We start from the raw sequence: 17,324 nt of genomic DNA on the forward strand, positions 1-17,324 counted from the left end.
CAATCAATGGAAACAGGATGCATCTGAGCTCAATTTTGAGTCTCATAGCAAAGGGTCTGAATACTTATGTAAATACGGTATTTGTGTTTAAAATTTTTACTAAATTAAAGAAACTTGTTTTCACTTTGTCATTATGGGTATTGTGATGGAAAACAAATATGTAATCCATTTTAGAATAAGGCTGTAACATAACAAAATGTGGAAAAAGTCAAGGAGTCTGAATACTTTCCAAATGCACTTTATATAATATGCACTGCCGATTGGTTTAACACCCAAGAAAACGCTTATTACTCACGTAACTATGGGCTCGTTTCCTTCCTTTCTGCTGTAGTAAGTTCAGAATAAGGCAAATAAACCTGGAACCTTGATGCTTCATTTAGAACATCTAATTATTCATTTTGGGATTTCGTAAGAACTACTGCCCACCCATATACAATTTTTGGGAGTTTATTTTCATATTTTATTTTCTGATCAAACCGAATCACATCCATTGTCTAATAGCACATAACTAGCATAGCACAATCTAAATTACATGATTAAAATAGCTTTATAGGAAATCAATATTTTTCTCTCCACACAATAATATTGCATTGCATGGTTATTTATCATCAGGATTTCTGTATTCAATGGCACCAGTTGTCCATAGGGTCTCATGAGAAAAACACTATCAAAGTTCTATCAACACATTGACTGTAGTACCCCCTTAGGGAAAACACTAAATCACTGCTATTCGCCTTTTCAAAATGCCTACAAGGTTCTCCCCCGCCCTCCCTTCGGCAAATCAGATCCCAACTCCATTTAGCGCCTCCCTTCCTATAGGCAGAAACTCAAACAGGAAGTACCCGTGCTAACGTCTATTCAACGCTGGTCTGACAAATCGGAATCCATGCTTCAAGATTGTTTTGATCACGCGGACTGGGATGTGTTCCGGGTAGCCTCTGAGAATAACATTGACGCTTACACGGACCCGGTGACTGAGTTCATCAGGAAGTGTATAAGGGATGTTGTTCCCATGGTGACAATTAAAACCTACCCAAACCAGATACCGTGGATAGATGGCAGCATTTGCGCCATTTAACTACGACAAGGTGACTGGGAATATGGTTGAATATAAACAGTGTAGTTATTCCCTCCGTAAGGCAAAAAAACTGGCAAAACATCAATACAGAGTCAAAGTGGAGTCGCAATGCAACGGCTCAGACACAAGATGTATGTGGCAAGGTCTACAGAGAACCATGGATTACAAAGGGAAAACCAGCAAAGTCGCGGTCTCCGACGTTTTACTCCCAGACAAGCTAAACACATTCTTTGCCCGCTTTGAGGATAACACAGTGCCACCGATGCGGCCCGCTCCCAAGGACTGTGGGCTCTCATTCTCCGTGGCCGACATGAGTAAGACATTAAAGCATGTTAACCCTCACAAGGCTGCCGGCCCAGATGGCATCCCTAGCTGCGTCCTCAGAGCATGCGCAGACCATTAGGCTGGAGTGTTTACGGACATATTCAATCTCTCCCTATCCCAGTCTGCTGTCCCCACTTGCTTCAAGATGTCCATCATTGTTCCTGTACCCAAGAAAGCATAGCTAACTGAACTAAATTACTCTCACCCCATAGCTGTTTAAGGATCAATCGCCATCGCACTGCACACTGCCCTATCCCATCTGTACAAGAAGAATACATACGTCAGATTGCTGTTCATTGACTATGGCTCAGACTTCAACACCGTAGTACCCTTCAAGCTAATCATTAAGCTCGGGGCCCTGGGTCTGAACCCCACTCATTGCAACTAGGTCCTGGACTTCCTGACGGTCTGCCCCCAGGTGGTGAAGGTAGGAAACAACACCTCCACTATGCTGATCCTCGACACAGGGTCCCCACAAGGGTGCGTGCTCAGCCCCCTCCTGTACTCCCTGTTCTGGCCACGCACGCCTCCAACTCAATCATCAAGTTTGCAGCCGACACAACAGTAGTAGGCCTGATTACCAACAATAACGAGACAGCCTACAGGGAGGAGGTGAGGGCCCTGGGAGAGTGGTGCCAGGAAAATAACCTCTCCCTCAACGTCAACAAAATAAAGGAGCTGATTGTGGACTTCAGGAAACAAAAGAGTGAGCACCCCCCTATCAACATCGTCTGGACCGCAGTGAAGAAGGTGGAAAGTTTCAAGTTCCTCGGCGTACACATCACTGACAATCTGAATTGGTCCACCCACACAGACAGTGTTGTGAAGAAGGTGCGACAGTGCCTCTTCAACCTCAGGAGGCTGAAAAAAATGGTATTGGCCCCTAAGACCCTCCAGAAACTTTTACAGATGCTCAATTGAGAGCATCCTGTCGGGCTCCATCAGTGCCTGGTACTGCAACTGCACCACCCGCAAGCGCAGGGCACTCCAGAGGGTGGTACGGTCTGCCCAATGCATCACCGGGGGCACACTGCCTGCCCTCCAGGACAACTACTGGAAGGCCAAAAAGACATCAACCACCCAAGCCACGGCCTGTTCACCCCGCTATCATCCAGAAGGCGAGGCCTGTACAGGTGCATCAAAGCTGGGACCGAGAGACTGAAAAACAGCTTATATCTTAAATAGCCATCGCTAGCCGGCTACCATCCTGCTACTCAACCCTGCACTTTAGTGGCGGCTGCCCTATATACATAGACATGGAATCACTGGCCATTTTAATAATGGAACACTAGTCACTTTAATAATGTTTACATACTGCTTTACTAATCTCATATGTAGAAACTGTATTCTATTCTACTGTATTTAGTCAATGCCACTCCGACATTGATCGTCCTAATATTTATATATTTCTTAATTCCATTCTGTACTTTTAGTGTGTATTGTTGTGAATTGTTAGATACTACTGCACTGTTGGAGCTAGGAACACAAGCATTTCACTACACCCGCAATAACTTCTGTTAAATACTTGTATGTGACCAATTCATTTGATTTGATGACCTTTGCACTCTATACATTTAATCAGAGGACTAGATGGCAGTCAGATAGAGATGCAGTCAGCCTTCTGCTTTCCCTGCTACCTACCTTGAAATGACCACTGATCTGACCTAATTGAGCGAGGTTACTACAATACCAAATTACTTTTGACTAGTTCAGTCAAGTCAGATGAGTGGTTGTTACCTCAATGAATGAATGAAGGCATTGTAATAATATCTGAACAGGGCCGGTGATTTCCTTTCTGGGGTTGAATAGTGATGACCGTTGGGGTTAAATGGTAATGTCCATTGTCAGATTCTTTGGTTGGTGGCGTTGCCCTTGTCTGACCAACAGTCTCTGTGCACTTTTCAGTCCTCTGATAGACACTCTCTTCTGATCTTGTCCTGTAAAGTACACTCTGACTCTTTTCCATTCTCTCAGCCAATTTCTCTGTCACTCAGTCAATTTATTTTTCTCTCAAAATAATAAAAAGCTGTAACCTTCATTACAGGCATTTTCTCTCTCCCCCCCACCCCCCTCTTTCCTGCTTTTGACATCCAGTGCATTCAGAGGCTCTGTCTGACAATCACATACACCCCCCCCCCCCTGTTTGACAGAGCGTGGGGATCAGATAGCTACTCCTCCTGACTTACACAGTAGTTTCCTCTTGTCTTACTCATGTATTTTATGCCATTGTTTCAGGTGTCCAGTAGCTAGATCACTAGCAGTTTACCAGGCATGGAAGTGAAGAGAAACAACTTTGTCATGCATGCTAGGCTTGACTAGTCCATGAATGTGCTGTTACAACGCATAAAATAAGCAGGAGTTGAGATTGAGTTCATCGAAGAGTTAATGTAAGACGCCGATCAAAGTCTGTTGGCTCTAACACCTAGAGCACTACGGATCAACTCACCTGCAGACAGACAGCCAGTGCTGTGCCAGCTCAGGCAGGCAGGCAGAGCTCTCTATCGGCAGGCAGTGAGAGGGAGAGGCGAGAGGTCTTTTACAAGAAGGGCTATTATCTTCAGGCAGTATGGAGGCCAGCCAGAAAGGGAGTTAGGGTTTACCTGCAGGTCAGGCAGCAAGGAAGGAATAGCCCCTTATCTGCAGGTGGTGTGAGGGCATGCCAGGCCGAGAGACGAGAAGTGGCTTACCTGTACTGTCCTTCAGACAGACCGTGTGGAGGAGAGGCCCTATCAGTTACCAATGGCAGAAGCCCCAGTCCTGGAGTGGTTGGCCTGGCAGGGATACTGTCTGTCTGTCTTTGTAGCAGTACAAAGAATAGGGAAGTCCCTATACCGACCAGCCATTGGAGGAGGAGACACAGCTACTTTAGTCACGTCACAGATGACGCAAAAGCCGTGCCACTGCTAGCTGCTAGGATAATGCTGTGCGTGTTCAAGGCACCAACACGTTTGTTTTTCTGTTGTTGGGTTGCCTCACTGTTCTGATACAGTGGTTGTACGCAGGCCTATTGTTTTATATGTTGTATGTATTAGCTGTATCTCAGTATGTACTACTCTACCCTGTTTGCCTTCTGTAGGTGCGGCTGAAGCTTGGTGACAAATGTGGTGGTCCTTGAGTGTTGACATCTGTACACTGTACTACTGCACAAAAGCAACGTAGGCAAGGCAATGGCTGTACTGTGCTGTGCTATGACTGTACTCTGTCCAAGCTTCGCTCCCAGTGTCAACGGTAGTGCTAAGTAGCACTGGCCTACTGCTGTGTCTGTAAAGCCACAGACACTCTCTGGCCTACTGCTGTGTCTGTAAAGCCACAGACACTCTCTGGCCTACTGCTGTGTCTGTAAAGCCACAGACACTCTCTGGCCTACTGCTGTGTCTGTAAAGCCACAGACACTCTCTGGCCTACTGCTGTGTCTGTAAAGCCACAGACACTCTCTGTGTCCTCCAGACACTGCCTACTGTGTCTGTAAAGCCACAGACACTGCTGTGTCTGTAAAGCCACAGACACTCTCTGGCCTACTGTGTCTGTAAAGCCACAGACACTCTCTGGCCTACTGCTGTGTCTGTAAAGCCACAGACACTCTCTGGCCTACTGCTGTGTCTGTAAAGCCACAGACACTCTCTGGCCTACTGCTGTGTGTGTAAAGCCACAGACACTCTCTGGCCTACTGCTGTGTGTGTAAAGCCACAGACACTCTCTGGCCTACTGCTGTGTCTGTAAAGCCACAGACACTCTCTGGCCTACTGCTGTGCTAAAGCCACAGACACTCTCTGTCTGTAAAGCCACAGACACTCTCTGGCCTACTGCTGTGTCTGTAAAGCCACAGACACTCTCTGGCCTACTGCTGTGTCTGTAAAGCCACAGACACTCTCTGGCCAAGCTGTTTCTGCGGGTGACCGAGCCATCTGTCTGGAGCTTTAGCCTTCTTCTTTTCCAGCGCTAGCTAGCTGGGGTTAATCCGGCCGTGAGGGGCCCTGGCCTACTTAAACGTTCTGCTCACACACTGTCGCTGGTCACTCACTGTCCCTCGCTGCAAGGCCCTTGTGTTCACAGTCTCACCTTCCTGGAGTGCATGAGAAAGACCAGGACAGAGTGGATGGCTGGATGTAGTCCCCTGGGAGAGACTGTACAGTTTGGAGAGAGCTCTGTCTCGTTCCACCCGGGCATGTGTTTACACATAAACAACATCGCTCACAAAAGCCCCTCTTGTCACTGATTGTCAATAATATCAGTGAAAGGGGACATCATGGTCGAGTCCTGCACTAGTAGGCTACGTTTAACTGCAGTGATGCTTCAGTGCCATCCTGTGCATGGCTACCAGCACTTTCTCACCAACCACCACTGCCTGTTTTCTCTGACCTGTGTGGAGACTGGGGAAGATAGCCTTCTCAGTCCTGTGAAGTCTAGCACAGTGGTGTGTATTAGCGTGTGGGCTACTGTGGAGCAGGCTACTTTCAGTGTAGGTAGAGCGGACTGGTTGGTCATTTGGTCTTACTGCTGAGTAGGAGTAGTACTAGTAGGAGTAGGAGTAGTACTAGTAGTAGTGGAAGTAGTACTAGTAGTAGTAGTAGTACTGCAGTGTAATGTGAGGCAGTGACAGTGTCTACAGTAGCAGTGTAGGGCAGTATTACCCTAAGCTATGTTGAGCAGGCTGCTTCAGCATGGAGCAGGATAGGGCAGGCAGTGTGTAGGCTGGTAAGGGGGATGGCTGTGGCTGGGGTTCACGCGGGCCAGGGCCGAGCGGGGGAGGGTGGAGAGGGTTTATGGTTCTTTCATTGGGCTGGGCTCAGCGGGAAGAGAGGGGCAGCTGGATTAGGCCAGGACAGTCATGTGAAAGGTTCTGGCAGACAGCTGACATCATCCGGTGACCAGCTGAATTCCCCAGCCAATCAGCATTGATGTTTTGCAGGGCAGACTGAAGACACTAGGCTAGGCTAAGCTATTTTGCTCCAAACCAGCCGAGGTTGTGTGCAGAAGCTATGGGGACACCTTGTTAAAATATGAATATGAATTGTAATGTAGTCCCTCAGGTGGCTTCAGAGGCTTGAGTCTCACCCCGACACTGTTCTGTTCTCCACATCAGGCAAGGAGCTGCATGTTCCTCAGAAACAGCCTCAAAACAGCTTCCAGAACACTGTTTTTCAAGTCGAACATGTACGCCACTTTACTGTGGAGGGATTCTATGATGAGGAATCAACAGGTTTCAAAAGTAGTTATATTCCATTCCTGGAGAAGTTCCTATATATAGAGGACATCTTAAAGGTTAGCCAGAAAAAGGGCCAGTGCAAAGGTTTGAAAGACGACAGCTAAAGCAGAGACAAAGCAAACTAGTGTTGCTTGTTAGAAGAGTGCCATTTCAGAGAACTCTTGTTCTTTTTGCCCCTCTCTGCAATGCTTTGAGCGGAGTCATTTTGTAAGTTGCCAAGAAGCAGCTGGGCCCAGCTACCACCTGAGTTTCACATGGTAGGGCCTTGTGGGGCTCTCACAGAGCACAGGCCCTCTGTGTGAAAGCACCACGCTGTGAAGCCCCTGGGCCCCAACAATGCCAGGGACAAATAACCCTCTGTTTGTGTGTGGCTCCATATTTCTGTCTCATACTGACTTTTTTGTCTTTAGGAATGCTTTGGTCTGGTTCCTGTCGTTCTGTTGCTGTCCAGAGGTTCAACAGTCATGGCAAGGCCACTGGGAGTGTGTATGAATTCAGAGTTGGTGTATATGTGAGAAAGTATTGAGAAGGCAGGGATGTACCCTACACAAGCTTCTACACCTGCATTGCTTGCTGTTTGGGGTTTTAGGCTGGGTTTCTGCACAGTACTTTGAGATATCATTTGACAAGCAACGTGCTGCCATTCACATACACTTATGCACATCTCTCCTTCCTTTCAGGGGAATTAGAATAGCACTCATTTTTTTGCCATGCTGGTAAAGAAATCCCAAAAGGGACTGTGTTTCATGAATTAATCAAAAAGGGACTATGTTTCCCAGCTGTGTGATGAGGTCAGATCTTTCCTCCATCCTCGAGTGCAGAGTGTTTGTTTTAGCCTCAGGCCACCCAGTGATGTTACAGCAGCAGTGTACGCCAGCCAGCCCAGCAGCAGTAGATCAGAGCATCAGGGCATCTGTTTGAAACAGAAATGAAAGTAGCGACATGAATAAAAGAAAGCCATGAATAAAAGCATGGGCCTGTGATGCAAATGAGCCGGCTGGGAGTAGAGGAATTTAGAGTGAGGCCGGCTTGCCCAGACAGAGGTGCTACTGTGATGGCATGGAGAGCTGCACACCGAGAGAGAGAAAATGACATGTTTTCAATTCAACCCCCCTATGCTCATGTGTAGCATGGCAGGCTTCCTTTTGGCATCAATGGCACTGGTACACAATAGAAGCCTGTTGTCATGTCTTAATCAACTCTGATCCAATGACTCCTTGTGGATTTGTGATCCTAGGAGGACATTCTCACATAATTTAACCACTGTGTGTGTGTGTGGGTGTGTGTGTGTGTGTGTGTGTGTGTGTGTGTGTGTGTGTGTGTGTGTGTGTGTGTGTGTGTGTGTGTGTGTGTGTGTGTGTGTGTGTGTGTGTGTGTGTGTGTGTGTGTGTGAGAGAGATATCTCAGTGGTATGGTTCCCATGCATTAATAAACAGGAACTTTTAACACTTGGCTCCTGGATGAAAGGAGAAGGCTGTCTTAAGCTCGCTGCTCGCTGCAGGCTCTTTTAGGACTGCCTAAGGTGCCTCTTTCCATTAGAGTTCCCTAGGAACCCAAACACAGCCTCCCTCCCACTGTCACTGAATGAACATATATACAGTACAGTAGAGTCGGCCTCCAGAGAAGAGGGGTAGTGCATAGTAAAGCCCAGTTAGCGGTAGTAGTGGTGTACTCCACATCCTTCCAGGCTGGCTCCGGGGGCTTCAGCGGTGGAATGGAAGACAGGATGTCTATTAAAAAGTCATGGGATGAGTGGGGTAAACAAAATGGGTGTGACATTTAGCTCATTAGCCTTACACACTGTCCTACACAAGCCGAGAGAGGGGGAGCACGTCGATGTAAAGTCCTCAGGACTCAAGCGTGAGGTGTTCAACTCCAAACTACGAGACTCGGTTGAGCAATTGAACATGTACACCGATGCTTTTTCATAAAAGGACGGTTCCCTTACTCTTTCTATGGACATTTTTATTTATGCATGGGCATTTGTTTACGAGCCTTTCGGAGCTTCCCCACTGGGCACTGACATCAACTAACGTGAATTCAAAGTGAAATCAACAACAAACGTTACCATGTCAATCGATTTAGGTTCAAAGTTACGACGATGACTTTTTGCAGATCCAATCAGTTTTCCACATTGATTCAATGTCATCACATAGGATTTCTGGGTTGAAATGACGTGGAAACAGTAGGTCTGGTGCAGCTCTCTCTCACAGAAAAGAGACGCATAAATAAACAAAAACATGTGAAGTGGTCAACTGATTATTCATGTAGTTTTTGAAACAAACATTCACGTACATTTTCACATTCTGGTGACCTTTATGAGGGCTTAATAAAATGGGCCCACAGGATCCATTCCCAAACCATAAAATTCTAATTTTTTTTTCAGGTGGTACTTTCCATTTCTCCTTATCTAAGGATGGTCTCTTATCTCAGGATGGCGGGGGAATGGGTGTGGGGGTGGATTCTGGCTGGTATGCTGGGGCTGTTCTGACTCATCAGCCCATTCCATTTTAAGACACACCACTAAGTACTTTTAGTAGTCCATTATCCACCATTAAGTACTCAAAAGTTCTGGTGTACCATTTTACAGTCCTGGATATGACCATTTTCACTTTTCCACAAACAGGTTAAGCACTGCAACACTATCAGGCATGTCAGCCGATCACTTTGCCTTCCTTTGGCGAGAGATAATGGCGATCTAGCGACTCATATCACTCAATTTCCCCAATGCATTGTCTGTCCCCAAGGGATGGTCAGGCCATGTGTATACATCACTCCAGGCAGTAAGATTTGAGTATGGTGCATTCTGCAGTCACAAGGGCTTAGGCTCTTGAGCACTTGCCCCATAATCCATCATGTTTGGAAAAGGAGACTCCAGCTGTTCAGGGCAGAAAGCTGCAGCCTTGGAGGAGTTTGGGGAGATAAGCGTTTGTGCCTTCCATTTTGCCTCAAGGGCCTTTTTCTTCTCGCGCGACTGGCTTCCTTTCTTTGCACTGCTATAGCTACGATATAGAGTTGAGAAAGTATTTAAAAAAGTATGTACATCATTTCGCTTGGGTTCAGAACAGACCTGGGTTCAGATATTATTTGAAATCGTCAAAATACTTTGAGCATTTGATTGAGGCTGCCTGGAGTGCAAGATGGATGGGCTTTGTACTTTTGGGACAATGTTGTTGGCTCCTTTGCACCAGACTAGCTCACTAAGTGCAGCTAAAGTATTTGAAAGAAAACAAATTCTACTAGAATCCAGATTTGGTTGTTTGGGTTCAGAGGTTTGAGTTGTTCCATTGGAATGGACCTCCATGGCTTCGAAAAAGTCTCCAATAGCCTGACAACCACATTGTAAAGTAGAAGCAAAGCTTGAGAGCAATTGAGTGGCAGTAGCCACAACATCTTAATATAGCTTATATCATCACAGAGAAGTGTTTCATTACACACCCATTGGGTTTAAAGGCCCAATGCAGATGTTTTTATCTAGATATCAAATAATTTCTGGGTAACAATTTAGTACCTTACTGTAATAGTTTTCCATTCAAATGGTCAAAAACAAACAAAAATAGCTTTTTATCAAAAAAATTTTTGTTGAGCAATAATTTCATTAGGACTGTCTGGGACTGGTCTGAGTGGGGAGGGGAAAACTGAACAGGAGTTATTATTGGTGAAGAGGTTTGGAACTCTCTTTGTTATTGGTCTATTCAAACCTATACCGCCTGGTGTTGGCACCAGGCAAGCAAAACTCCCTCATGCAAAACCTGCTGATAATAACATCTTGTGTAGATTGTATTTTCAACCAACAACTATCAGGAAATAACACTGATATAATTGTTTTACACTTTCACAGTGTTAGTTTCAGCAGATGTACAATATGATTCAAAACCAAGGAAAAACACTTTTGACTACACTGGGCCTTTAAAACTCTGTTGCTAGCCTGTGTGGTACGCTATCGCTCAAGATGTGCTCACTGAGATTCTTCTGTTTCTCTCCTTCTGGAGCTTGGGCTGCGGGCTGAAGTGTGCTTGCCAGCGGAACAACGCGTAGGAAGTGGTTTTAGTCAGACAAGGAAGGAGCAACGAGCAATGTGTCAGTGATAATAACATGACAGCTGGCTACATGCATACTCCTACCTATACCATTGGTTTATGTCAGCATCATCATCCTGCATTATGGCAGACAAGGACTCAGGACATGCCCAATTTCTTTAAGTTGAGTATGTATGGGCATTGTGTTCCTCACTATGTTCAGATACAATTACTCCCACTGGGCCTTGAACATAGATGGATGCATTTTACGGTAGGGTGTAACCCAATTGAGGCTTTAATATGTTTAGTGGCTCCAGAAATAGGTTGTTGTACATCCTTTCCCCCCATCTATCTATTTCATGACATCTCAACAGGATACCGGTTGGTTCATTTGGGATGATAATAGCACCTTATCAATATTAGACATATTCTTCCAAACCAATCCTACTGTTAGTATAGATAGAAAGATCAAATTGTATTTGTCACATGCGCCGAAAACAACAGGTGTTGACGTTACAGTAAAATGCTTAATTACAATCCCGAAAAAATTGTTAAAGTATTTTAAAAAGTAAATTAAAAAAAAATTGAAAAATTACAAATAATTAAGGAGCAACAATAAAATAACAGTAGCGAGGCTATATACAGGGGGAACCCGTACAGAGTCAATGTGCGTTGGGCACTCGTTAGTTGAGGTAATTGAGGTAATATGTACATGTAGGTAGCAGTAAAGTGACTATGCAGGATAATAAACAGAGAGTAGCAGCAGTGTAAAATGGGGGGTGGGGTGGAGACAATGCAAATAGTCCGGGTAGCCATTTGATTAGCTGTTCAGTCTAATGGCTTGGGGGTAGAAGCTGTTAAGAAGCATTTTGGACCTAGACTTGGCACTCCTGTACCGCTTGCCGTGCGGTAGCAGAGAGAACAGTCTATGACTAAGGTGGCTTGAGTCTTTGGCAATTTTTTGGGGCCTTCCTCTGACACCGCCTGGTATAGGGGTCCTGGATGGCAGGAAGCTTGGCCCCAGTGATGTACTGGGACATACGCACTACCCCCTGTAGTGCCCTGCGGTCGGAGGCCGAGCAGTTGCCATCCCAGTTGGTGATGCAAGCAGTCAGCATGCTCTCAATGGTGCAGCTTTTGAGGATCTGTGGACCCATGCCATATCTTTTCAGTCTCCTGAGGGGGAATAGGCTTTGTCTTGGTGTGTTTGGACCATGATAGTTTGTTGGTGATGTGGACACCAAGGAACTTGAAGCTCTCATCCTGCTCCACTACAGCCCCTTCAATGAGAATGGGTGTGTGCTCGGTCCTCCTTTTTCTGTAGTCCACAATCATCTCTTTTGTCTTGATCATGTTGAGGGGGAGGTTATCCTGGCACCACATTGACAGGTCTCTGACCTCCTCCCTATAGGCTGTCTCATCATTGTCAGTGATCAGGCCTATTGGAGTCATGCTTGGCCATGCAGTCATGGGTGAACAGGGAGTACAGGAGGGGACTGAGCACGCCCCCTTGAGGGGTCCCTGTGTTGAGGATCAGCATGGCAGATGTGTTGTTACCTACCCTTACCACCTGGGGGCGGCCCGTCAGAAGATCCAGGATCCAGTTGCAGAGGGAGGTGTATAGTCCCAGGGTCCTTAGCTTGGATGAGCTTTGAGGGCACTATGGTGTTGAATGCTGAGCTATAGTCAATGAATAGCATTCTCACATAGGTGTTCCTTTTGTCCAGGTTGGAAGGGCATTGTGGAGTGCAATAGAGTTTTTATCATCTGTGGATCTGTTGGGGCGGTATGCAAATTGGAGTGGTTCTAAGGTTTCTGGGATAATGGTGTTGATGTGAGCCATGACCAGCCTTTCAAATCCCTTCATTGCTACAGACGTGAGTGCTACGGGTTGGTAATCATTTAGGCAGATTACCTTGGTGTTCTTGGACCCAGGGACTATAGTGGTCTGCTTGAAATATGTTGGTATTACAGACTCGGTCAGGGACAGGTTGAAATTGTCAATGAAGACACTTGCCAGTTGGTCAGCGCATGCTCTGAGTACACGTCCTGGTAATCCGCCTTGTGAATGTTGACCTGTGTAAAGGTCTTACTCACATCAAATGAAATGAAATCAAGTGTTATTTGTCACATGCGCCGAATATAATAGCTGTAGACCTTACAGTGAAATGCTTACTTACAAGCCTGGCTACGGAGAGCGTGATCACACAGTTGTCCGGAACAGCTGATGCTCTCATGCATGCTTCAGTGTTGCTTGCCTCGAAGCAAGCATAGAAGTTGTTTAGCTTGTCTGGTAGGCTCGTATGACTGGGCAGCTCGTGGCTGTGCTTCCCTTTGTAGTCCGTAATAATTTGCAAGCCCTGCCACATCTGCATCGGAGCTGGTGTAGTACGATTCAATCTTAGTCCTGTATTGACGCTTTGTTGGCTTATAGAGGGATGGGAACAGTACACATGATGTAGTCATTAGTATTCTTGCTTTTCTTGTATGTATTTAGTTAGTAAATATTTTAATGTGATATTTCAAATTAGTATGTTTAGCTGCGGAGAACAGTTCAAAAGAGTAGCTTCGATATTACTTTGTGTTTATTTTGCTGTGCAGATGGAAATGTTGAGATGGGGTTGGGTATGAATTTGTACCATTAGATTAAACGTGACCTTTTGGTTTGAAATATACTGCATATCCATTTAGAGGTACAGTATGCTGGAACTCTACTCTTCAACAATAGGAGATTTGAGAAACAATTTCTTGAAGGGAGAGTGGAGAATATCATGCAGCCCGACTTTCTGCCCACGATTCACCAATAAGGGAGCAGGGATTTCAGTGATCATTTAGTCTAAATGAGTTAACCTTACTTTTAGGCTATATCAAAAGCATTTAAATGCTTCCGAGTACGGCTTTCTGTTAAATATTTCAGATACAGAGAATGTCTCTATCCACAGTAAATGTTTACGGGAAATTTACGGGAAATGTTTCTATCCACCCACTAAATCTCTCTGTATGTTTTTCTCTGTAGTGAGCGTGAGGGCGTTGGATGTCACAGTGACCCAGAGCAGCATCCAGGTAGCCCGCGGCCAGGCGGCCATCTTGCCCTGCTCCTTCTCTACCAGCGCTGCCCTCAACAACCTCAACATTATCTGGATGGTCATCCCGCTGTCCAATGCCAATCAGCCCGAACAGGTAACCCTCCTCTAAACATGTGTATATGATCTGTGTAGTCTGTGTGCCTCAAAACCGTGTCAACCCTCTGAGCTAAAGCCTAGGCATTAGCTGTTGAAAGTCTAAAGGTCTCAGGCAAGGTTGCCGGCCCATACACCACCATCACATCCCTCTCCACAGTTCAATACACCTACGCCCTCTCCCTAACCAACAAAATCTCTCAACACAACTTTATTGACCAACCAGACTGGTCAACTCAATGAGGATTTGTGAATATACTGTACTGTATTCCCATGTGACCCACATCAGTCGCACTCGGACCATAATCACACCGCACGCATCGGTGCCAGGTCCCCTGGGTATTGTAGTGTTTTCAGCGCGGCATACGGCACATACAACACAGGCCTGGCCCACCAGGCTAATACGTGTGAACATGGAGCACGTGCAGACTTTATCTATAGCCGTGCCAGAACCAGAGGTAAGCGGCTGCTCCTGTATGCCCAAAGACGGTTGCTGTTGTGTTGTAAGGCCATGAAACAAAGCTCTCAGGTTTCTCCTGGCCCTTTGATTCGGTCTGATCTCCTCTCATCTGCAGCTGCAGGCGTCACAACCTCACCTGCCTCCAACACGTTTAACCTCATCCACATAACGTAATAATCTTCTGCACTAATTAACCTGGAGCAGCTGTTCACACCACACACACACACACAGGCATACACACACAATCAGGCAGACGAGCACACATATGCGTGAATACACACACGCACACGCACACACATGCATACAATGAGAAGTAATAAACACACTTACATGACACACACACACAGTAACCACACTCATACATAGAGGTGCATGCAACTGAAAAATATCCAATCTTATCCAAATGTGCACACACACGCACCACGCTCACACACCACACCTACACACAAGGTTGCACTGCACAGGTATGTACACAGAGGCTGTTTTGACACAGTCAAACGCACAGATGGAGAGTGATTTGCTAACGTAGAGCCATCGGCTGTCTTAACCTCCTTCACGCCTGTCTGAGCACCCTTTTGGTGTAAACGACGAGGCTCGGGAAACAGTGTCTGGATGATTCTAGCAGGAAGGAATTATTCCACCACATTCATTTGGTGACGTAGTCTCAGCGGAGTACAGATGTGCTGTGTGTGTGTGTGTGTGTGTGTGTGTGTGTGCGTGCGCCACCTCAGGCTTTCAGGCACCACTACAACAGGAAGAAGACACAGTCAGCTCTAGGCTAGCACGACAACACCTCATCAGAGCCACAGTATAGGTACAGTAAAGTATTGAAGACACCTACACTCATCAACTTGGGTGAAGTAGTTTGCGTGTAGCACAAGCATGTGAAATTGGCCACACGCTGCAATAGATACAGTATGTTTTGAGTCAATACCAGTAGAATATTTACCCGGTAACAAGCTAGTAAATACATACAATTATGACCTAATATGCTTTCCTCTTAACTCTAACTTTTTTGTATTTTCTTAACATCGGTAAGAACTGTGTCATTGTCTGCAGTTGCTATGCTTATTAAAGGTTAGTTACAGAAGTTGTTCCCTAAGAGTTATATTGGAATAGTACCAGTGATATAAGGTATTGCCGTAATCCATACCAGCATTTTGTGCCTGTGCAAGAGTTCAGTAAACGTTTGTAACATGGAGAAACCTCTATCACAAGCGTGCCAGTACTGCTTCTTCATGGTCTCTGGTGGGCTGTCTGAAAAGTTCACTGTGGTTTGAGTGTGCACCGCTGCCGGTGTTGCGACAGCACGAGCTCACTGTAGGAAATGGCTGTCGTGAATGGTTATGGTTGAAGCCGTACACCATAGATCATTTCTGAAATGATCTCAGAAATGTATGTTTGTGACACACACATTATTCATTGTAGAAAACCAACTACAATGAAAAGCATACGGCCATTTGAAGGCCTACGTTTTGTAAACGTGTTAAGTTTGATCACAGTATTCCGTTCCATGATCTTTAGATTACATTAAAATGATATGATTTAACATTCATTTATAGGATTTGTCTTTCTAAAGGAACCACGGGAGTCTTTTGGACGTCAACATTCTTATGTTGGGACTGTGGAATGAAAGGCAGCCTTCACAATGCACACTAACTGGTACTCACTTACCATGCATAGGCCTATGCATACTTGTTTACCAGTGCAGACTCTCTCTGACTGCTCTGTGTATTTGGTATCTTTTAGACCATCCCTGAGGTTATGAATAAGATATACATAAGATGTTGACAGAGTTTAGTTCACCCGGCTCTAGATTAAACGTGAGAACATCAGTGGTTTTCCCAAAACACTCAACACTCATAAACCATCAACCTTTTAGGCTGACTGACGATCCGATGCTTCTGCTCACTTCACAAAGAGAGCTCTTCTAATTCTTCTGTTTGTTTAAAATCAAATCAAATCAAATTTTATTTGTCACATACACATGGTTAGCAGATGTTAATGCGAGTGTAGCGAAATGCTTGTGCTTCTAGTTCCGACAATGCAGTAATAACCAACAAGTAATCTAACTAACAATTCCTAAACTACTGTCTTATACACAGTGTAAGGGGATAAAGAATATGTACATAAGGATATATGAATGAGTGATGGTACAGAGCAGCATAGGCAAGATACAGTAGATGGTATCGAGTACAGTATATACATATGAGATGAGTATGTAAACAAAGTGGCATAGTTAAAGTGGCTAGTGATACATGTATTACATAAGGATGCAGTCGATGATATAGAGTACAGTATATACGTATGCATATGAGATGAATAATGTAGGGTAAGTAACATTATATAAGGTAGCATTGTTTAAAGTGGCTAGTGATATATTTACATCATTTCCCATCAATTCCCATTATTAAAGTGGCTGGAGTTGAGTCAGTGTCAGTGTGTTGGCAGCAGCCACTCAATGTTAGTGGTGGCTGTTTAACAGTCTGATGGCCTTGAGATAGAAGCTGTTTTTCAGTCTCTCGGTCTCTAATCCTCTGTGTTTAGCCTCAGATTAAAGGGGCAAACTACAGTAGCTACATGCATTGTTGGACTGAAATGTACTCATTTGATTCTTGAAGAATATCACTTATTAATGCCTCATGAGCATAGTTAACTGTCGTACCCCATCAGGACCCAAAATAGAAGCATTTTTTTAAATGTTTTATTCCAATGTTTAGAAAACAAAGTAAATGTAAACAAAACCAGTATAGCCTCGAAATATGGTTTAAGCTATACATTTGATAGCATTGGTGGTCAGTACTTGCGTCCATAGCTCTGTCTATGAATTTCAGAGTGGTTACATTTCTCCAACCCCATCCCTCAGCTTTTTAACCAAACGGTGGTGGGGAGAACGCGTTGTTGTTCTTTCAACTGCTGATTGACACTTTTTAAGGCAGGACGCGTGCAGATGGCGAGGCCTGGTATGTAAGAGCCTTGGAAATGAATCTGTCCATTCTTCTTGACTCCATAAATAAAACACGGCTGTATCCTGATGCTAGGTGTTACAGGAAGTATA

The 17,324-nt window shown here is 45.1% G+C and overlaps 1 protein-coding gene across 1 annotated transcript in view; it reads left to right on the forward strand.

Moving 5' to 3' along the window:
* Positions 1–17,324, forward strand: part of LOC135552690 (immunoglobulin superfamily member 11-like) — a 99,185-nt gene that overhangs the window by 66,676 nt on the left and 15,185 nt on the right. The window contains exon 3 of the mRNA XM_064984460.1: positions 13,644–13,807. Coding sequence (XP_064840532.1) covers positions 13,644–13,807 — 164 coding nt within the window. The remainder of the gene's footprint in view (positions 1–13,643; positions 13,808–17,324) is intronic.

The sequence above is a fragment of the Oncorhynchus masou genome, chromosome 13 (genome assembly GCF_036934945.1).
Source record: "Oncorhynchus masou masou isolate Uvic2021 chromosome 13, UVic_Omas_1.1, whole genome shotgun sequence".
In the NCBI taxonomy this organism is placed as follows: domain Eukaryota; kingdom Metazoa; phylum Chordata; class Actinopteri; order Salmoniformes; family Salmonidae; genus Oncorhynchus; species Oncorhynchus masou.